The sequence below is a fragment of the Oncorhynchus clarkii genome, chromosome 2 (genome assembly GCF_045791955.1).
Source record: "Oncorhynchus clarkii lewisi isolate Uvic-CL-2024 chromosome 2, UVic_Ocla_1.0, whole genome shotgun sequence".
Taxonomy (NCBI): Eukaryota; Metazoa; Chordata; class Actinopteri; order Salmoniformes; family Salmonidae; genus Oncorhynchus; species Oncorhynchus clarkii.
The window spans coordinates 35,598,969-35,623,112 of record NC_092148.1 but is presented as its reverse complement, the minus strand read 5'-3'; the positions used below and the strand labels follow the sequence as shown (position 1 = coordinate 35,623,112).

The window sequence follows — 24,144 nt, the reverse complement described above, 5'->3', positions numbered from 1 at the left end:
TTTTCTTTTAAATGTCACAGCTATTGTTTAATGAAATCATTGAGAGTAATCAGTCATACAGCCACCTCACCTTTGGGTTATCATAATTGAACATCCATAGGTAGTTTGTCAGTATGTTACAGTGAATTCATGAGTTTATCACACTTATGTACATTTCCCTGTAATGTAATGTTTCCACTAACAGGACATACACTGTTCTAATATAGCTTGACAAAGTAGTCGCACTGATATAATGAGTTATCCATATGTAGCATGGTAAAAACGCATCCCATAATATAACGCAGGTTGACGTTTTTTGGGGATGAATCGTGTTCTGGAGGCAGCTCTGCCCCATATGATGCCGCCTCCTCTGCTGTTCTCTCATTGCAGGTCTGGTCTGCCCATACTTCTAATATAAAACTATTTCAACAATAAGACAATGCAATTCAATCAAACACCCTCAAAGATATTTGCTCAATTACAGACACAAAAAGTCTAATTAAAAGACACTTAAAGGACAGTTGAGAAAAAGTTTAGACAGATCCGTGTCTTGGTCCCCATTGTTTTTCAATTTTATGTTTCATCATTGGGAGGTAGGGTGAGTATAATCCTAGCAGATTGACAATTTACTCTTTTATTTGGTCTTTTGTCCATGTGCCTTTGCAAACAACTATTTACTTTGACATTGCAACTTTGCGAATAAACATGATCTTCTCTCAAGGTCATCCTGATACACCTATCAATAGTTCAACTTGAATGCCTAGCTACCACACAGACATCCAGTGACCTGTGTCATTTATGTACATGTCTCATTCCATTCATTTGGCCTCACCATCTTATCATGACAATCCCCAGCGTCCTAGGTGCATTAGTTTTGCCCATTTTAAACAACATGCAACAAAAATCTCTCCTTGAGAGCAATAAAGATACAAACGATAAAACATCGCAAACTTAAGTTAATCACAAATAAAAACAAAGTGCTGGCACTGTTTTCAAATAAGTTGTGAGTTACTGAGTAAAGAAAGCAAAAATCTATCTGCATTCACAATTCACATTCAACCCCTCTTTTCATAACTTCTGTACACTAAGGCTTATATCATACCTGGTAATGTAGTCATATTACAACCCACTATCATCTTTCCAGTCTCTTTCTCTCACTCACACACACACACACACACACACACACACACACACACACACACACACACACGTAAAGGGATAACACTACTTGCTACAAACGGGCCTTTCCATTCTGTTTCAGCTACTTTCTGTATTCGTATGGTGTTAATACTGAAGTGAAAACGAATGCATTGTATTATTGTTATTATTTCATTAAACAATGCAGCTGTTTTTATCTCAATATCAAATCATCTCTGTGTAATATTTAAGTACCTTACTGTGACTGTTTTCAATTAAAATGGTCAAAAAGAAAGAAAAACAGCTTCTTAGCAAAGAGCAAATTCTCAAGCAGGACTGTCTGGGAGTGGTCTGGGTGAGGGTGGGGAAAACTGAAAGCTAAGCTGTTATTGGCACAGGTTTGGAACTCTATTTCTTAATGGTCTATTCTTATTGGTCTGATGTCACCAGGCAGGCCAAAACTCCATCCCACCAAAACAGACTGAAAAGCGCTGTCTTTTCAAACAGCTCTTACACTAAAAGGGCATTATCATCATTTTCACAATATCATTCCAAACTCATAGTGTGGAAATGTATATAAAACACAGGAATATCACGTTTTGACTTCATTGGGCCTTTAACATTCCAAGTGGCAGAAACCGACAGGACTCGAGACCATAGAGCTAAATAGACAGCAGGATGAATGTATAGATACAGCACCCTCTAGTGGTGAGATACAAGAGTCGGCTCTACTCCGACAAGAATGTTCCATCTCCAGTTCCTTTTGCGCATCCCAATCTCCTTTACTAGAGTGAAGTTAGACACAGAGTTGATGGAAAGGCCAGTGATTATGGCTGATGCTCAGCAGCAAGCCACAAACCATAGGACTACTGGTAGAATAGCCCACCGTTAGTAAGACACAGACTAGAGCAGCCACCCAAGTCAAAGACTCTTTATATATATCACTCTTTACAATGTGTCAAAATGACTGACCTCAGTTTTCTCTAGTGTTTTCATGTTTCTGCTACCATCATCGTCGTCTCTCTTTCACTAGCTACATTTCTAAAGAAACAGCCATGTTGCCTGTAGTCCATAGACAGACACTCCACTCACTGGTTCAACCAACAATCTCTCTCATGACGTATTACACTAGCCTGTAGCCTTGGACAACTGACACAAATAAGGCAATGTCTGTGATAGTGCCATATTGGCAATGTCACATTCACTCGGGGTGAGGAAATCACATTGTAACACATGTAACACGGGGTTCGATTTATACGCTCTGCATACAAATACACGGTTTTGTCGGAGCGCACTGATATTACATTGTTAGGATATAGTTTTCAGTCATCATGGAATATAACTGCGCCACCATGTGTGGGCACAGATCTCTGGACGAGAGGGAGGGGCAGCAGGAGAAGCGAGAACTGTGCCTCTCTGTTCCGCAGCTCTATGATGCCAAGCCAGATAGCAGCACCCTGACTAGTTTGAAGTTCCCGGCTGTCTGACTGCCTCAGCCAAACCCACCCCACCTGCCTTGGTAAGGATGGGTCAAGGGTTGGGAGGTTTGGGACTGGAAGGGGCAGGATTAGGAGGGTCAGGACTAGGAGGGTCACACTTAAGCTGCGGCCCATTGTCCGAGCCCGTGCCCACGTCCGAGTCGAACAGCGAGTGGTCCGTATCGGGGGAGTGAGTGTGTGAGTGTGTGTGTTTGTCAGAGGCTTCGCTCTCCTCCATGGTGTCTGTCCGGGAGAACAGGCCAAAGTCCATCAGGCCTGTGGAAGAGCCCTCGCTGCTGTCAGTGTCTGCTCCGTCATAGTACACGTCCTCTATGTCCACGAACCACTCAGGCCAGAACTTTCTCCGCATGCGCTCACAGAACATGGCCAGGTTGATGAGCTCGCCTAAACCACAGTGGACAGGGGATAGAGGAAGCACAGGTTCCAACGTCAGTACTCAAGGAAAAATGTACATCAGTGTCAGAGCGTCCTCTGATTTCATACTCAGACTTTGATTGTCAGATTTTGCACAGTACGAAAAATTAAAAGAGACTGGTCTTTTGTCTCTGATTGTCTCTGTTCTCTAAAGACTGAAACCATGATTAGTAAATGTGCAACAGAACTGCACATTACAGTCTTTCACTGTCATCTAGTGGAAGAAGTAGGCAAGTACACCTCTGGATAAAAAAAATGAGGCCATTGTATCCTATTCCACACATGCCTTTAAATCTATAGAACAATACATTAGGTACATAATTTGTTATACAATCTTGATAACAACATAATAACACAATCACAATTCACACTTTTAAAATCAACCAATTATGATGCTTTGGTATTGTGAGTATGAGTAAAATATTTCAACCAGAGGCTGAGAGATTGAACTGACCTTTGATGAGCTGTTCAGGACGTGTGCCGGGTAGTGTCCACATAGCCTGGGCCAGGTGACCAAACACAGCAGCATCTACTGTCGACATCTTGGGCCCCATGAAGTACTTCTTATCTCCTGCAGGACAGATGAACAGCTGGGGTCGGTAACAGATATCAACCAACTATCAGTCAAGAGAACACCATTAAGAAAGGCCTTGCTGAGTGCCTCAGACTCTTCACGGAGCAGCTTGTAAATTACAAGCAAAACAGCGAAAGCAACTTTGTATTTAAGTGGGATCGAGTATTTTGCAACTCATGATTACATCTTCTGTCGTCGTGGGAAAGACAACTGGTTGCTGTTCAGAGTTAACTTGGATACTAAGGAGATCCGGAGGGAAATCGACGAGTATCAACATCTTTACGCTATGGAGGAACAACATACTCCATCGTGGAAAGATCCGGCTAACTCACAAAATAGCTCTAACCCAACAAAAAAAGAGGATGATTTACTTACCGTTTAAGAGGATAGTGCTCTTGCTGGAATCCATGCAACACTTGAAAAGTCACCCCATACAGAACCAGTCAGTCAATATAATTGAGAACATCATCAGAAATCACGCGATATGAATCAGCAGGGCTGCGTGGGAGTTCGGAGTTTAGCCAGAGTGAAATTCTCACACTCCAAGGAGAGAACAAGGCACTCACAGCCAAGGTAACCTTCGATTCCAACATGGATTGTCTACTCAGGGAAAACAGGGTGATGAGGGAGTCACTACTATACATACAAAGCCGTAGCGTGCGTGAAAATCTAATGTTTTCTGGGATTCCTGAGGACGCATCCAATAATCCAGAGGGGGCGATCAGAGAGTTCATGCCATCTGCCTTGAAACTTCCTCTCTAGAGACTGTAAATGAGGTGGCTTTCCACCGAGTGCACAGACTTGGAGCGACAAGATCAAGAGCCCCCGACCTATCATCGCAAAGTTTGAACACTGCCAATGAAAGGAGCTGATCAAAAGCAGGGGAAGTGAGCTTAAAGGGACGAAATTCGGTCTCAATGACCAATTTCCCCGGGAGGCAAACGAACGCCGCAAGAGGCTGTATCCTGTACAGAGCAGAGGCGGGAGAGGGGTAAGCGTGCCGTTCTCATTTTGGACAAACTCTTTATAGAGGGACAGTTCTTCCAAGACAGCTTCATAACACCTTGGCTGTACTAAATTCTACGGGGACGTCAGGTTACGAAAAAAAAAGTATGGGACTATAAAAATATCTGAACCCTACGAAGTTGATATGAACCCACACGCAATCAATTACATGCTCGCTTACACATACGGACTTATACATACACACACTTGATCTCTCTCTCTCTTCTCCCCTCTCAATTGTTGAGACCTTTTTTTTTGTTTATCTAGCTTTTTGTAACGGTTCTCTTGGGGTGAAGTAGAGGCGGACCAAAATGCAGCGTGGTGGTTATTCATGTTCTTTAATTTATAAAGACACTACACATGAAATAACTAACAAAAACAACAAACGTGAGAAAACCTAAAACAGTCCTATCTGGGGCAAACACAAAGACAGGAACAATCACCCACAAACACACAGTGAAACCCAGGCTACCTAAATATGGTTCCCAATCAGAGACAATGACTAACACCTGCCTCTGATTGAGAACCATATCAGGCCAGACATAGAAATAGACAAACAAGACATCCAACATAGAATGCCCACTCAGATCACACCCTGACTAACCAAAACATAGAAACATACAAAGCCAACTATGGTCAGGGTGTGACAGTACCCCCCCCCCCCCCCCAAGGTGCGGACTCCGGACGCAAAACCTGAACCTATCGGGGAGGGTCTGGGTGGGCATCTGTCCGCGGTGGCGGCTCTGGTGCTGGACGTGGCCCCCACTTCACCGTAGTCTTAGTCCCCCACCTTGTCCGCTTCCGTGGCCTCCTAGCCACGGCGACCCTACTTAATGACCCCACTGGACTGAGGGGCAGCTCGGGACAGAGGGGCAGCTCGGGACAGAGGGGCAGCTCGGGACAGAGGGGCAGCTCGGGACAGAGGGGCAGCTCGGGACAGAGGGGCAGCTCGGGACAGAGGAGCAGCTGCTCGGGACAGAGGGGCAGCTGCTCGGGACAGAGGGGCAGCTGCTCGGGACAGAGGGGCAGCTGCTCGGGACAGAGGGGCTCTGGCGCCTCTGGGCTGAGGGGCTCTGGCGCCTCTGGGCTGAGGGGCTCTGGCGCCTCTGGGCTGAGGGGCTCTGGCGCCTCTGGGCTGAGGGGCTCTGGCAGCTCTGGGCAGGCGGGAGACTCCGGCAGCTCTGGGCAGGCGGGAGACTCCGGCAGCTCTGGGCAGGCGGGAGACTCCGGCAGCTCTGGGCAGGCGGGAGACTCCGGCAGCTCTGGGCAGGCGGGAGACTCCGGCAGCTCTGGGCAGGCGGGAGACTCCGGCAGCTCTGGGCAGGCGGGAGACTCCGGCAGCTCTGGGCAGGCGGGAGACTCCGGCAGCTCTGGGCAGGCGGGAGACTCCGGCAGCTCTGGGCAGGCGGGAGACTCCGGCAGCTCTGGGCAGGCGGGAGACTCCGGCAGCTCTGGGCAGGCGGGAGACTCCGGCAGCTCTGGGCAGGCGGGAGACTCCGGCAGCTCTGGGCAGGCGGGAGACTCCGGCAGCGCCGGAGAGGAGGAAGGCTCTGGCAGCGCCGGAGAGGCGGGAGACTCCGGCAGCGCTGGAGAGGAGGAAGGCTCTGACAGCGCTGGACAGGCGGGAGCACCTGTAAGGATGAGCCGGAGAGACAGCCTGGTGCGGGGGGGCTGCCACCGGAGGGCTGGTGCGTGGAGGTGGTGACGGATAGACCGGACCGTGCAGGCGCACTGGAGCTCTTGAGCACCGAGCCTGCCCAACCTTACCTGGTTGAATGCTCCCGGTCGCCCTGCCAGTGCGGCGAGGTGGAATAACCCGCACTGGGCTATGCAGGCGAACTGGGGACACCATGCGCAAGGCTGGTGCCATGTAAGCCGGCCCAAGGAGACGCACTGGAGACCAGCTGCATAGAGCCGGCTTCATGGCACTTGGCTCAATGCTCACTCTAGCCCGGCCGATACGCGCAGCTGGAATGTACTGCACCGGGCTATGCACCCGCACTGGGGACACCGTGCGCTTCACAGCATAACACGGTGCCTGCCCGGTCTCTCTAACCCCCCGGTAAGCACAGGAAGTTGGCACAGGTCTCCTACCTGGCTTCGCCACACTTCCTGTGTGCCCCCCCCCAATACATTTTTGGGGCTGACTCTCGGGCTTCCTACCGCGCCGCCATGCTTGCTTCTCCAACTCCATTCTTCTATACCCCTCTTCGCACTGCTCCAGCGAATCCCAGACGGGCTCCGGCACTCCTCCTGGGTCGACCGCCCACCTGTCTATTTCCTCCCAAGTAGTATAGTCCAGACATTGCTGCCTCTCCTGCTGCTGCCCGTTACCACGACGCTTGGTCCTGTTGTGGTGGGTGATTCTGTAACGGTTCTCTTGGGGTGAAGTAGAGGCAGACCAAAACAACAAATGTGAGAAAACCTAAAACAGTCCTATCTGGTGCAAACACAAAGACAGGAACAATCACCCACAAACACACAGTGAAACCCAGGCTACCTAAATATGGTTCCCAATCAGAGACAATGAATAACACCTGCCTCTGATTGAGAACCATATCAGGCCAGACATAGAAATAGACAAACAAGACATCCAACATAGAATGCCCACTCAGATCACACCCTGACCAACCAAAACATAGAAACATACAAAGCCAACTATGGTCAGGGTGTGACACTTTTATATGTCTTTGTCTACATATTTATCTATGTTTACAACAAGCAAGGGGAAGATATCAGAATAGGGACATTGGGGAATAATAAAATATTGTACAGGATACATTTGTACTGTAGTGAAGCTGTCTATCTTTCATTTCACCTTTATTTAACTAGGCAAGTCAGTTAAGAACAAATTCTTATTTTCAATGACGGCCTAGAAACAGTTGGTTGTTCAGAACGACAGATTTGTACCTTGTCAGCTCGGGGATTCGAACTTGCAAACTTTCGGTTACTAGCCCAATGCTCTAACCACTAGGCTACCCTGCTGCCCTCTATGGTAATGCAAGGTTGATAAGGGATCTTTTATCAATAATGACTAATTATGTATACATTTCAATCAGGACTGACTAAACAGAATACTATTATGTTAGTGTATAGATGTATGAATTTTATTTTAATCCTAGTACTGAATATAATGTGTGTAAATATAATCAGGAATTAGAGCAATGACTGTCTGTTCCTTGGTAGAAATGAATGAACTTATCGCCAGACTGGCTAGAATGCTTATCTACACAGGCAGACCTTGGCTCGGGTCATAAATTATCTAAATTAGGAGAGACGATGTGGGACGGCTTGAGAACTATACTGCTATTGTACCAGGGTGAAGAAGAGACGGAACAGTTCGAAAACTAATGACGTCATTTTCAGTTTATAACCTGTGGTAAACTGTATCATGTTCAGTACTCTCGAGAATAAACCCTGCTGATTGATTTTGTGACTGGTCTCTGTCCATTTTATGCAAATAAGAGCCTTACAAATTCTTAGGAATTGACAGAGTGTTTAATTTTAATTGGGTATTAAAACATGTAGGAATTTAATTCCTGTAACAATAGTCTCTTTTATGATCATGTGAAATGTCAATTGCAGTGGAAATGCTGGGATGTGTTATTCAATGACAATTATGTAAAAAGGTAGTTATGATGCAACTAGGATGGTGATAGGATAGGGATTACACGTATCATCCTGAATAATAATGCTATTCTCACTTCATGTTACACACAGACACTCAACCATGCAAATTGGCTGGGTTATTATTTATTTGGACATAACACATTATAGTCTTACTCTTATCCAGACATCATACATACTCTCACTACATCACATCCCATATCAAATCCAATTGTATTTGTCACACTCGCCGAATACAACAGGTGTAGTAGACCTTACAGTGAAATGCTTACTTACAAGCCCGTATTAACCAAAGATGCAGTTTAAGAAAATACCAACAACAAAAAAGTTTAAGAAAAACAAATATTTAAAGAGCAATAGCGGGGCTATATTCAGGGGGTACCGGTACAGAGTCAACGTGTCAATGTGCGGGGGCACCGGTGTAGAGGTAATTAAGATAATTATGTACATGCAGGTAGGGCTGTTTAAAATACTCTTGGACCTAGACTTGGCGCTCCGGTACCGCTTGCTGTGCGGTAGCAGAGAGAACAGTCTATGACTAGGGTGGCTGGAGTCTTTGACGATTTTTAGGGCCTTCCTCTGACACCGCCTGATATAGAGGTCCTGCATGGCAGGAAGCTTGGCCCCGGTGATGTACTGGGCCGTACGCACTACCCTTTGTAGTGCCTTGCGGTCGGAAGCCGAGCAGGCTCAATTCAAGATTACAACCAATTGATTACAGCATTACCCCAAAAATGGAAGAAGCAGGTGGCAGCGGGAGGAGGTAGGGAACTGGTCTGTCTGCCCAATATAAAGGATCAAAACTGGCGGAGGAATAAAAATAGCATAAATAGGAAAGTATACCAGTTTAATTTGAGAACCAGGATGTTGACAGCTGTGCCATACAGATTGCAAAATAGTATATGGTGTATAGAAATCTGAAGAAGGTGGCCAGCAGAGATAGGTGGGATGGGCTGAGGGAAGCTGAGGGTTGGGATGTGGAATTGGAGACAAGTAGGAGTGGAGTTGCTGGGCGAGGGATAGAATGACGGTCAAAGAGAAAAGTAAAATAAAGTTAAAATAAAACATAACAAAAAGTATGTTTGAATGACACTGAGGGGCAGTGTTTTTACAGTGTAAAAAGTTTACAGTGTATATCATATATGCATATTCACTTTAACTATACATTCATATACATACTACCTCAATTAGCCCGACTAACCGGTGCACCCACACATTGGCTACCCGGACTATCTGCATTGTGTCCCGCCACCCACCACCCACCAACCTCTCTTTTACGCTACTGCTGCTCTCTGTTTATCATATATGCATAGTCATTTTAACCATACCTACATGTACATACTACCTCAATTAGCCCGACTAACCGCTGCCTGTATATAGCCTCGCTGCTGTTATTTTTCACTGTCTTTTTACTGTTGTTTTTATTTCTTTGCTTATCTATTGTTCACCTAATACATACGTTTTACTTAAAAATCGCACTGTTGGTTAGGGCCTGTAAGTAAGCATTCTACACCCTTTGTATTTGATGCCGTGTAGGTGTTTGTACACATGCAATATACACACTCACATTCAAATGCACACATGTGCACATACACGGACACACACACGTAAATAGTGCCATACATGCACTCAAACATATTCAGTTGGCCTTGCTGGGGGGGGGATCTTGGAGGGCTGGTGGGAGATCTGTCGACGTGCCCTTGAGCTGGGCATTGACCCTGGTTGCTTCTGTGTGGCGCTCTGAATGGGAGGCTGTTAGATGACTAATGTGATGTAGTTGTTGAACGACTTCACTGCAAGTATATTGTATGTTTTAAATATTCAATAAGAAAATAAACTATCAACACCAACTATCAACACCAACCAACCAACACCAACTACCATTATACCCACAGAGAAACACCCAGACAACCAGGAGAACAGTTTGACGTTATAGTAGTTATATTCAAAGCGGTAAAGTAAATTCAGATTGCACACATTACACAATAGTATACGACCTTGCAAAGATTTTACGCCAAAATCAATAGACATTCTCTGCTCTTTTCCCTACTAAAATACATTTGAAACACATATTGTAGTTGGAAGCACAGTGCACATACAGTATCTCACCGCTAGAGTGGAAGAGGGTCAAATGGATCTGTGCATAAAGGACATACCCCACAACAAAGTATATCTTACAGTGAACTTCAAATGACCCCGTGTTATAATCGATACCGGATCATTAGGAAGCCTTCCTTAACCCTTGTTCCTCATATCTCCATCATCAGTAGCCAATTCCTCAACACTCTGACATTACTGTGAGAGCATTAAGAAATTGGCCACGTCATCAGTTGTTCTTCAGTTGCCCCTAGTCTCTCCCTGAATCCCAAATCATCCCCTAGTCCCTACCACCTAGGCACTTGTGCATATTTGAGAGGATTGGATCACTTTAAGTAATATGGTTGTTGTTCCATTCTTCCCTCTGATAGGCCAGGTAGAATTGTTGCTATATTGCTTACACCTGTCCGATCCTCTCATATCTACACAAGAGCCTAGGCCTAAAGGTAGTGTCTAAGGGTTGATTTGGTATTAACCCTCTGTCTACCCCTAACCTCCCACCCCCCTGTACCCCTCCATACATACCGAGTAGTTCGGCCAGTGTGCGCATGTCCTTCTCCATCAGCTTGTAGACTTCCTCCTTGGAGAAGCGTCCGATGCCATGGCCGTACATCTCCCTTTGCACCATGCTGCTGTTCAGGTGGCCGAGGATCCACTTTAGCATGTCACTGAGAGGACCAGTGACTGGCAGCATCTTCTGGGTCTCCTCCAGGTTGTCTACCCACTGGCAATAGGCTATTGTCCTGTATAGAAACACAAATATACAGGTTATAGTACAGTCTTATATAGAAACACACAGATAGCTTGTCTACTGGCAGTAAGCTATTGTCTTGTATAGTTACACAAACATAATACAGGTTATTAACCCAGTTGTAGTATAGTGTAATCATATGGAAACGCATACACTGTGTGTTCAAAACATTAGAATCACCTGCTCTTTCCATGACATAGACTGACCAGGTGAATCCAGGCTGGCTGATATACACTGTAGGCCTCTAGCAGCCCAGTAGGCATTAAAACAGGGTGGCAGGGAGACAGGAAGCAGAGAGAAAGTACAGAACAGGGAGAAAACCCTCCATCGGTTTCAATAACTGCTTTTATATTGCAGATATATATATATACAGTGCCTTGCGAAAGTATTTGGCCCCCTTGAACTTTGCGACCTTTTGCCACATTTCAGGCTTCAAACATAAAGATATAAAACTGTATTTTTTTGTGAAGAATCAACAACAAGTGAGACACAATCATGAAGTGGAACGACATTTATTGGATATTTCAAACTTTTTTAACAAATCAAAAACTGAAAAATTGGGCGTGCAAAATTATTCAGCCCCCTTAAGTTAATACTTTGTAGCGCCACCTTTTGCTGCGATTACAGCTGTAAGTCGCTTGGGGTATGTCTCTATCAGTTTTGCACATCGAGAGACTGACATTTTTTCCCATTCCTCCTTGCAAAACAGCTCGAGCTCAGTGAGGTTGGATGGAGAGCATTTGTGAACAGCAGTTTTCAGTTCTTTCCACAGATTCTCGATTGGATTCAGGTCTGGACTTTGACTTGGCCATTCTAACACCTGGATATGTTTATTTTTGAACCATTCCATTGTAGATTTTGCTTTATGTTTTGGATCATTGTCTTGTTGGAAGACAAATCTCCGTCCCAGTCTCATTTCTTTTGCAGACTCCATCGAGTTTTCTTCCAGAATGGTCCTGTATTTGGCTCCATCCATCTTCCCATCAATTTTAACCATCTTCCCTGTCCATGCTGAAGAAAAGCAGGCCCAAACCATGATGCTGCCACCACCATGTTTGACAGTGGGGATGGTGTGTTCAGGGTGATGAGCTGTGTTGCTTTTACGCCAAACATAACGTTTTGCATTGTTGCCAAAAAGTTCAATTTTGGTTTCATCTGACCAGAGCACCTTCTTCCACATGTTTGGTGTGTCTCCCAGGTGGCTTGTGGCAAACTTTAAACAACACTTTTTATGGATATCTTTAAGAAATGGCTTTCTTCTTGCCACTCTTCCATAAAGGCCAGATTTGCGCAATATACGACTGATTGTTGTCCTATGGACAGAGTCTCCCACCTCAGCTGTAGAGCTCTGCAGTTCATCCAGAGTGATCATGGGCCTCTTGGCTGCATCTCTGATCAGTCTTCTCCTTGTATGAGCTGAAAGTTTAGAGGGACGGCCAGGTCTTGGTAGATTTGCAGTGGTCTGATACTCCTTCCATTTCAATATTATCGCTTGCACAGTGCTCCTTGGGATGTTTAAAGCTTGGGAAATCTTATTGTATCCAAATCCGGCTTTAAACTTCTTCACAACAGTATCTCGGACCTGCCTGGTGTGTTCCTTGTTCTTCATGATGCTCTCTGCGCTTTTAACGGACCTCTGAGACTATCACAGTGCAGGTGCATTTATACGGAGACTTGATTACACACAGGTGGATTGTATTTATCATCATTAGTCATTTAGGTCAACATTGGATCATTCAGAGATCCTCACTGAACTTCTGGAGAGAGTTTGCTGCACTGAAAGTAAAGGGGCTGAATAATTTTGCACGCCCAATTTTTCAGTTTTTGATTTGTTAAAAAAGTTTGAAATATCCAATAAATGTCGTTCCACTTCATGATTGTGTCCCACAGTTTTATATCTTTATGTTTGAAGCCTGAAATGTGGCAAAAGGTCGCAAAGTTCAAGGGGGCCGAATACTTTCGCAAGGCACTGTATATATATACACACACTACCGTAGAAATGTCCTTGTTTTCCATGAAAACATACATGAAATGAGTTGCAAAATTAATAGGAAATATAGTGAAGACGTTGACAAAGGTTATAAATAGGGATTTTTCATTTGAACAATAAATGTGTCCTTTGCTTTGTCAAAGAATCCTCCATTTTCAGCAATTACAGCCTTGCAGGCCTTTGAACTTCTAGTTGTCTATTTGTAGAGGTAATCTGAAGAGATTTAACCCCATGCATCCTGAAGCACCTCCCACAAGTTGGATTGGCTTGATCGGCACTTCTTTACATACCATACGGCCAAGCTGCTCCCACAACAGCTCAATAGGGTTGAGATTCGGTGATTGTGCTGGCCACTTCATTATAGACAGAATACCAGTTGTTGCATAGTTTGGAGCTGTGGTTTGGGTCATTGTCCTGTTGTAGGAGGAAATTAGCTCCAATTAAGCGCCATACAGGGTATGGCATGGAGTTGCAAAATGGAGTGATAGCCTTCCTTCTTCAAGATCCCTTTTACCCTGTACTAATCTCCCACTTTGTCACGCCCTGACCTTAGAGAGACGTTTTATTTCTCTATTTGGTTAGGTCAGGGTGTGATGTGGGGTGGGAATTCTGTTTTATTTTCTGTTTCTTTATTTCTATGTTTTGGCCCGTTAAGGTTAAGGGCACTTAGCCCTGTAAGCTTCGCGGTCGTTTTGTATTGTTTATTGTTGGCGACATCATTCAAATAAAAAGGAATATGTACGCTCACCACGCTGCACCTTGGTCCGCTTCTTGCGACGTCCGTGACACGCGTTACCACCACCACCAAAGCACCCCCAGACCATCACATTGCCTCCACCATGCTTGATAGATGGTGTCAAAGCTGTCATCAAGGCAAAGGGTGGCTATTTTGAAGAATCTCAAATATGTTTTGATTTGTTCAACACTTTTTGGGTTACTACATGATTCCATATGTGTTATTTCAAGTTTTGTTGTCTTCACTATTATCCTACAATGTAGAAAATAATACAAGTAAGAAAAACCCTTGATTGAGTAGGTGTGTCCAAACTGTTGACTGGTACTGTATATACATATACACATGTTTTTAAAATATATTTTCCACTAATCGTACCACTGCTCCCCTAATTGGGGAGAACTAATGAACAACAACACTTAGGCTTCTAATTCCAGCTTAAACATACTATATACATTTTATGGACACAAACTATTTTGCAATAGTTATCTTTTGTTTGCTTTCCTTCTGCTACCCTCAACCCCTCCCATCTATTCTGAAGACCATCCAGCTTCTATTTGTCATATATTTTTTAACTGCCGTTTAACAAAACTTCTGAACCTACACACATTTTTCAGACACAGTATTTTTTTACATTGGTTATCTTGTTATTAGTCCCACCCTTCAGCTTCACTCAACCCCTCCCATCTATCTCTTAACACCATCTATATTGGATTTCTATTTGCCATATTTTTCAACTGGGCTGTGATGTTTCACAAAGTTATGAAACTTTCTATTCTCATAGTTGAGACAGATTTAGCAAAAATGTTTATTTTTAATTTACAAAGTATTATTATATTATTAATCGATTTGATAGACTTTTCAAATCACCCAGTAGTGCTATCTGGAGAGTTAGCTCCAGGTAAATGTTTCAATTCTTTGGCCATTCCTGGATCTGTGACCAAAGATTAGCTACATCTGGACAGTACGAAAATAAATTATCTAATGACTCTGCCACCTTGCAGCAAAATCTGCAAAGGTGGTATCCCCCATATATATAACATTCTATTGGTTGCAAGAATTTTGTATAATCATTTAAATTGAACAATTCAAAGTTTTGAATCCGGCGTCGTCTTTTGCGTGTCAATTCATAAACCATGTGCAATGGAATCGCTACATCGAAAATCTCTTCCCAACTTTTGGGCTCCCGAGTGGCGCAGCGGTCTAAGGCACTGCAACTCAGTGTTAGAGGCGTCACTATATACCCTGGTTCAATTCCAGGATGTATCACAACCGGACGTGATTGGGAGTCCCACAATTGTATATATATATAATTATTATATATATACATATTGTACAGCTGTAAATATTTTGATCCTTAAATGAAACAGGTATTTTTCTTTATCATGATTTTCGTTAACCAATTTAGGTCTACAGTTTTCTGTTCCCAAAACTAGAATCTATTACAAACAGAGTGGACTAAGTTTTTTAGATTTGACCCTTTGCCAAAGTTTTAAAAAATGGCATTGTTTATAAGGAGTTCAAGTGCAAATTGAGTTATTGCACACTTGCACTTTACAGAGTAGGCGTTCCTTAACGGAAATATGTAAATACGTGCTAGAACGCGCCAACAGGATCTCGGTATCTCGTGCTTGGATCTACCCCCTGCTTGCTTGTTCTGCCCACTAAGACTAATTTGTTCCAATTGGAAACGACAGGCTGTGGTCTATCTTGGGTTAGTTCCAAAAAACATCTTTGCTGCCACTGTATAATGTGCTGTTTTTTATTTTACCATACCATCTCTTGCTCCAACACTCTAAGGCAAGGAGATCAGAGACATTCTGAATTCATCTTTCACCTTCAGTTATCAGGACAAAAGTAATGAATGTATTGTGATAATTAATTAACAGTCAGCTCTCTAGTCAAAAAAAAGATTGAGCTGTCGAGAAAAGGATCTGAGGGAAAAATTTGCTTCAGAGGCTAAACCAGACAGACCTGAGATCAAATCATAATAACTATTTAAATGCTTTCAATACCATTAAGCAGTGCCCTTAATTATAACAACTTGAGCTCTACACAATAGGAATGGAAGACCAATGACAATCTTTACTAAACCAAACATTGAATCTAATATACAGTACACGTACATTGTGACAAGCACAATCTCACATACCAGGGACCAGATTCACAAAACACTTCTTACGCAAAAACATAAGAAGCTTCTTAAGAAAAAAAAAAAAAGTTCATAAGATAATTCGTAAGTGCAATTCCTCAACAATATCTTTAGATGTTATGATTTTCTTGCGAACTTCTCAAATATCTTCTTAATTTGTTTGTTGCTAGGCAACCAATTTAGCTAGCTATCTAGCTAGTAATGGCAATCATGTTAACATATTTCCTACAGAGATTACTGTTCTAAGACATGTTCTTGGGTTTAAAATAATCAATACTGAAACTTTCAGATGAAGTTTGTGTGAATAAAACATGTTCAATTGCTTTCATGATCTTATTCTCTCACTGCCCTGAGTTTAAGACGAGGGTTTAGCTATACAGAATAGCGCAAGAAATTTCCAACAACCTTTGAGGAATATCAACTTTGCTTAGCTTTCTTCATAAGTCCATAGCTAAGGAAAAAATTGCAGTTAAGAAGAAATGTCTTCTAAAGAAGGTTTGTGAATCTGCCCTGGGGCATATCTCTGTCACAGAGCAGCCCTCCTCTCCATGTTGTCATAGCAACTTCAATCAATAATTTACCAGCCTGAAGAGCTGTATATGATCTCAGCATGCTGTAACCTATGCTGCTAACCTCAGCTGGCCAAACAGAGCAGCAAGCAGCCCAATAGTCCTGCACAGCCATAAATAATGTAATCAATAGTAAACCTAGCCTGTGAGGGGGAGGGGGGTAAGAGGAGAGAGACTAGAGAAGGAGGTGATAAGGGAAAAAGAAGACAGGAGAAAAACCGAGAGAAAAGAGAGAGTGAGAGAAAGGTAGTGGAAATGAGAGTCATATGAATGACCCTTACTCTACAGCTGCAGAGCTATATTATGACCCCCCCCCCCCCCCTCCACTGACTGATATCTCACCCTGTAAATATTGCAGAAAAGAGCTTGATGAGCAAGTATGCACTCCCTCCTCTTTTCTTTGACATTCATGCACAGAAACAAATGCTTTTAGATGTGTCATTCATCAGACTACCTCTCCCTGGGCCCCAACCAGGAAAGGATCAGGCTGGGTCCAAAATGGCGCCCTATTCCTTACAAAGAAGTGCACTATATCGGGAATAGGGTGCCATTTGGGATGCAGTATCAGTGACTTCCCAGCAGAAGCCTCACCAGGACAGATGCCCGACAGTGACTCACTGATAATGTAGACTCCCAGGCATTTACTGTAAGTAAATCCGTAATGTAGCTGTGGATGACCACTTGGGAATACTATAGTGAGTGACCTTAGCCGGTCCAAATTCATTCCCAACCCTCCCCTTGGCACTAACCCTTCAATCTTTGCAGATCTTGAAGATGGAGGCAATATGGTGGGAACTTTACCACTACACTGCTTATACACTACATTACCAAAGTTCGGCAAACTTCTCATTCTAAAATCATGTGCATTAATGTGGAGTTGTTCCCCACTTTGCTGCTATAAAAGCCTTCACTCTTCTGCGAAGGCTTTCCACTAGATGTTGGAACGTTGCTGCGGGGACTTGCTTCCATTCAGCCACAAGAGCATTAGTGAGGTCGGGCACTGATGTTGGGCGATTAGGCCTGGCTCGCAGTCAGCATTCCAATTCCTCCCAAAGGTGTTCGATGGGGTTGAGATCAGGGCTCTATGCAGGCCAGTCAAGTTCTTCCACACTGATCTCGGCAAACCGTTTTTGTATGGACCTCGCTTTGTGCACGGGAGCATTGTCATGCTGAAACAGAAAAGCGCCTTCCCCAAACTGTTGCCACAAAGTTGGAAGCACAGAATCGTCTAAATTGTCATTGTGTGCTGTAGCGTTAAGACTTCCCTTCACTGGAACTAAGGGGTCAAGTCCGAACTATGAAAAACAGCCCCAGACCATTATTCCTCCTCCACCAAACTTTACAGTTGACAGTATGCATTGGGGTAGGAAGCATTCTCATGGCATCCGCCAAACACAGATTTGTCCGTTGGACTGTCAGATGGGTTAGGGTGATTCATCACTCTAGAGAACGCTTTCCTATTGCTTCAGAGTCCAATGGCTGCGAGCTTTACACCACCCTTGCCGACGCTTGGCATTGCGCATGGTGTTCTTAGGCTTGTGTGCGGCTGCCATGGAAACCCTTTTCATGAAGCTTCTGACGAGCAGTTCTTGTGCTGACGTTGCTTTTAGAGGCAGTTTGGAACTCGGTAGGGAGTGTTGCAACCGAGGAAAGACCATTTTTACGTGCTTCCGCACTTGGTGGTCCCGTTCTGTGAGCTTGTGTGGTCTACCGCTTCGCGGCTGTGTCGTTGTTGCTTCTAATTGTGTTCCACTTCACAATAACAGCACTTACAGTTGACCGGGGCAGCTCTAGCAGGGCAGAAATGTGACGAACTGACTTGTTGGAAAGGTGGCATCCTATGACGGTGCCACTTTGAAATTCACTGAGCTCTTCAGTAAGGCCATTCTATTGCCACTAGTTGTCTATGGAGATTGCATGGCGGTGTGCTTGATTGTATACACCTGTCAGCAACGGGTATGGCTGAAATCCCTGAATCCACTCATTTGAATGGGGTGTCCACATACTTTTGTATATATAGTGTACCTATCTAGACTCTTCAGACATGCTAACATCAAGGGTTAAGGGCCAAGGGGGAGGGTAGGGAGCAATTTCGGAACGGCTGTGATATACATGGAGTCACTAATGTAGCAGTGGAGAACAAGGGGTTATATTAATTGACTGAGTCACCAGTAGAGGTGCTCCTCCACCATCTTGGTGACAGCCCGGGACACGGCTCTTTCCTGGGGACTGAGGTTCTTGTTGAGGTTGACGCCCAGCTTCTCTTCCAGGAAGTCAATGATGAACTCTGACCCCGACACCTGCTGCCAGTTATACTCAATCCATGGCATCTTGCCCTGCGGAGAGAGCTTCCCATCAAAGTAGTTCTGCAAAGGGGAGAACAGAATGGGGTTCAGCACTGGGAAATTGACACACTAGTTGTTTCTGAATATGTAGGACTGGTTTCGCAGACTCAGATTAATCCCTGGACATAAAACAACATGCATAAAGAGAATTTCCATTTAAAGTGCTTTTTAGTCCAGGTATGTAAGCTTCATCTGTGTGCAGGAAACCAGTTCTACTTTCCAAGTTCTACTTTATCATACACAGGCTATTGTACCTGGTAGGGCAGGTCCACCATGCGTAGGTAGGTCTCCATCTTGAGGCAGAATGGTGAGAGGCTGGGGACCCCCGTGTTTGGCCTGGAGAACTGGTGGAGGATGATGGCATCTTTAGAGTCCAACTCCTGCTCCTTCCTAGAAAACACCCGGGGAGAAAAAAGGCCAACTGAAAAGGTGTGCTATACTGAGGCAACAGCAAACTAGTACACAGGTGGGAGCCCCATGAGATAAAATACTTGAAAACAATTGTTTTATCTCTGTGGCAGCCACTTTAAAAGTCATCAACGTTTCTGTGACAACAGTACAGCTATTTCCAGGTCAGTTTGTGTTGTGAGAACAATATCATAACTCGCCCTGATTGGAGGAGATCAGAGAGGAGAGAGTAGGATTAGTTACATCTCTGTTTCAGGCTCTTAGTAATCTCACTGGGAGGATAGGGTCTCACCTGGTGCCTATTATATAATGGTGACACAGCAGCGAGAGGAACTAGTCTTCAATTCCCTGAGCTCTGTGTTACAGATGGAATTTCCATACAAGGACCGATGAGCACCAACATGTGCAGTTCATAGAACCATGTGAAATTGTTTGTCAAATAAAAGTGAAGACTCTATATTTTTGAGAAATTAAGGCATATATACAGTGGGGCAAACAAGTATTTAGTCAGCCAGCAATTGTTCAAGTTCTCCCACTTAAAAAGATGAGAGAGGCCTGTAATTTTCGTCATAGGTACACTTCAACTATGACAGACAAAATGAGAAAATCCAAACACAGACGTCTATGATGGTTTCAGATTTGGCCTGGTCCGGACCAACCAAATGTGATTTTGTTTGGGGGTGGAGGTCAACACAATAATATTCAGTGTCCAAATATGCAAAAGAAGGATATTGCATATTTCTACATTTGTTTACCTATTCAGGATACAGCACCATGAAAATAGGATATTCATATATCAATCCCATTTATTTATGAAGCCCTTATAACATCAGCTGATGTCACAAAGTGCTATACAGAAACCCAGCGTAAAACCCCAAACAGCAAGCAATGCAAATGTAGAAGCACGGTGGCTAGGAACAACTCCCTAGAAAGGCAGGAACCTTGGAAGAAACCTAGAGAGGAACCAGGCTCTGAGGGGTGGCCAGTCCTCTTCTGGCTGTGCGGGGTGGATATTATAACAGTACATGGCCAAGATGTTCAAATGTTCATAGATGACCAGCAGGGCCAAATAATAATAATAATAATAATAATAATCACAGTGGTTGTAGAGGGTGCAACAGGCGAGCACCTCAGGAGTAAATGTCAGTAGGCTTTTCATAGCCAATCATTCAGAGTTAGAGACAGCAGGAGAGAGAGAGAGTCGAAAACAGCAGGTCCGGGACAAGGTAGCACTTCCAGTGAACAGGTTAGGGTTCCATAGCCGCAGGCAGAACAGTTGAAACTGGAGCAGCAGCACGGCCAGGTGGACTGGGGACAGCAAGGAGTCATCAGGCCATGTATATATATCCATAATTATCCATTTTTGTATAGTACAGATCATGGACCCATGATGTAATTTAGTTACCGTAACTATATTACCAGTTGTAAATCCACTTCACCAACTGTAGTACAATAACAAACAAAACTATTCTAACTCAAGGTGTCATGTCATAGCTGACACCCCATTCTGTCTGCAGAATTTTTAAAATCTTAATTCTGAGTAGATATTTAACCGTTTTTGGAAAACATGGTCACATTAAAAACTGAGGGGGATTTTTATGTTACAAAACTTTGCATCTGAACAGTTCTTCCAGTAAATGTGATTTTGTGAAATGTTCTGTGTAAATTGATCAAAGTTGTCTTTGTGCATAGAGTTGTATGGTTTGTTCAACTTCGAAATGAATGTTTTTGGTTGGCATACATTTTAAAATGACTTCTTTTCTAGAAGTCCAGGGCCTAGGCCAACTGCAAAATGGGTATTTATTTTTGGTGCAGGGAAGTCTTCCATGAAGTGTGTGTGTAATCTAAGTCAAAGTGTAATTCTGTTACTGTTGAATGGCCCTGGAACAACCAGTCCCTTCACTATATTTAAGTCACCAGTCTAAACACTCGTCCACACAAGTATACACAGATACAATACACAATTTTAAGATAATGAGATAGATAATGAGATGGTAAAGTCCTCATCATATTACTGACTCCATGGTATTCAATGGGCCTACAGCAGGAAAAAGAAAACTCTAGGATTTGTCCGAACTTCTATTTCAATCCTCTACTACCCTTGAAATCAAGGCCTGTGAGGTTAATCATGCTTGTGAAAATCTGATAAGGGTCCTTGCATTTCCACCCCACAGTTTTTAATGGTGGGTGACTGACACTGACATAATTAATAATAATTAAACATAACCTACAGTACAGGGGCATGCTGCCTGCAATTACTCTAGTTCATACCTAAATTAATGTAATGAATTGTAGCCTACATATGTCCAAGAGAGCAGGAATGGCCTCCATCCAAAGTCAGTTACATCAGCAGCCATTTCGTAACACCTTGAAATTCGACTTGAATTTATGGAAATAAATATGGCATGTGTATAAATGATAGCCTACTTTGGCTAATCAAATGTATAGGCTAGGTTTTCGGTACAATGGTCTTGCGCAGGACAGTCTACGACAGAATAAACAACTCACATTCCCACAAAATGTCGCTGTCCACACAACTGTGGTGTTGAAACCATCGAAACGACGCAGGCTACGTCGCAGTCCATTTTTCTATGGTGCGGAAATTCTGGACCGTGCAAAAGAAACACTATTGTATTCAGGGGTAGATACAGGGAGTTTCTTTGAGAATAATTACTCAAAGGGATGGCACAGAACAGACATGCTGCAGGTTTACAGTCAAAATTTAGTTTTCTATGGTAGAAGCATGATAATAGTAGGTTTATGCGACGTGATTCAGCAATGTTTCCAAATTAGGAAATGCAAAACCAGTCCTGTGACAGATTATATGGAGCCACTGTTACAGAATGTCTCAAAACGCCTAAATGCTTGAGATACGACTGTGTGGGGACAGGAGCGCCATTCATTATGTTAACAATAGGCCTGGATTAATCTTCCTCCTCAAAGATTAAACAGACGCATTTCATTCAACATTAGGCTACAAACGTCCGCTTTCACTAAACATAAATCTTAAAATAGCTCACGTGAGAGGTTAGTAAAAGTAATTCTGACACCACTGCTGCAGTGCTAGAGAAATTCATATTTACGCTCAGGATATGGCATAAAACCTGACGCGTAATTTTCCACATTCCAATATTTTTGCATCTCCTGTCCTTGCCTCCTTGGGGGGGAACTATATAATCAAACAGCTGCACATTCTAGCCTACAGTGCTGGAAGGGATGATTCCGCGAATATATGAACAAATGTAAACAAACGACAGCAATATTCTGTTTTTCAGAGATGTCAAGAGCAGCTGTTCAAAAGTGACAGCAAGTGCGCACCGCCAGGAAACACACTCTCAGCCCATCCCCGAGGGTATGAATTATTTTATAAAGTTCATCATTATTGTGAATATAGTAGATTAAGCCTACGCAAACACAGCCTAAGCATCACACAAATGCACACATTTGATCATGTGAACCAATACCCTTGCAGATTGTGTCATTGGAGCATATTTTTGCCATTGTAGCCTACCTGATAGCGAGCAGCTCGTGTAATAGGTAGGCAGCAGCAGCGAGGAGGGCACCGCCGGTGATATAGATGGTTTTCTTCCACCATGAATCCGACCCCAATCCCGACATGGTCCCACCGTAGTCCTGTTGTAAAGGGATTGCGACGATATAGCCATATAGAGAGTGAGGCTCGTCGGAGCCACATATCCCCAAGGGCAGGCTGTGATTCCGCCCGAGTTCAACCACACACGGTCGGGACGAGGCGAAACCAGACCCCCACATACTCTATCAATCGCCGCGTGGCGCCTGCGTTCTCTCGCAATCCACTCTCGGCTTCATCAATATGTCACAACAGTCCTATGTTGCATGGCGATATGCTATTTAATATACGCTATCTGCCAAACATTAGAAATATACATATTCCGGCCTGATGGTGCCCGCACCCCAGCTCGGCATCCTCCGCCAGCCCTCGGAGCCTTTGTCTGTGCCAATGGAAACTAGTGGCAGACTGTGAGTACCTCCCTAACATCTGAGCCTCATGACAACAAAACCACCACACAAGTTGATGGGGATAGTTTGGGTTTATGCGGTTTTTGATTTGAAATCATTTTAAAAACTAAGGCTTTAATATAGGGCAATAGGTCAGGCCTTATATCATGATTATAAAGACATATGTAAAATACATTGTATTTTCATTGATTTCGAAATGCTAATTAAATGGTTTAAGCAATTGTGTTGTTACTTGGAGCAATGTTATATGGGCAATTTCACTATTCATTGTAACTAAGTCCTGCAATATCTCCATAGCAACATTTAGGCTTAGTGTTTAGCCATTATTGAATGCACAACACACTCTTCGAGTGCTATAACTACTGGTGCATGTTCAACAACAACGTGCTTGCATAGCAGGTGCATGCTTTTGGCTACTTTAGCTAAAGTCGGTTATACTCACATTGCAGTAACTTCGGAAATGTAAAAAGGCATTCATCTTGGAGAATACATGCGACCAATGTGCTTTCCGTTGTGATTGTTTGGACAATACCTAATATTGCGAAACAACTTTGCTTGAAAACTGGATTGCGCTTTCGTAAGAATTCTATAATGTAAGGTCAGTTACATCACTGGTACCCCTCAGTCTTGAGCTAGTGCCAACCAACAATGCATATAAACCTTGGATTGCTAATACTATGTATTGGCCATTGAGAGGCTTTGAAGCCACCGGTCGGGCAAATTGTCACTCCCCAGTAGGAACTGTCCTTCAAAGGAATGAATGGAATTCTACAGTATTTCAATTTAATGTTAAGAACAAAATTACATGTATTTAAGTATTTTTTTGTTGTAGTGGGGACCGTAACATTAATCTCTAAAAAAAAGA

The 24,144-nt window shown here is 43.6% G+C and overlaps 1 protein-coding gene across 1 annotated transcript; it reads right to left on the bottom strand.

Annotated features, from left to right (window-relative positions):
* On the bottom strand, nucleotides 1-23,255 carry LOC139381094 (failed axon connections homolog). The gene is made up of 6 exons (XM_071124358.1): nucleotides 22,792-23,255; nucleotides 19,127-19,262; nucleotides 18,697-18,893; nucleotides 10,858-11,075; nucleotides 3,484-3,600; nucleotides 1-2,999 (listed from the first exon to the last, which is right to left on the bottom strand). The coding sequence occupies exons 1-6, from the start codon at nucleotides 23,049-23,051 to the stop codon at nucleotides 2,647-2,649; spliced, it is 1,281 nt and encodes a 426-aa protein (XP_070980459.1). The 5' UTR covers nucleotides 23,052-23,255; the 3' UTR covers nucleotides 1-2,646.
* Nucleotides 23,256-24,144: the final 889 nt, after the last annotated feature.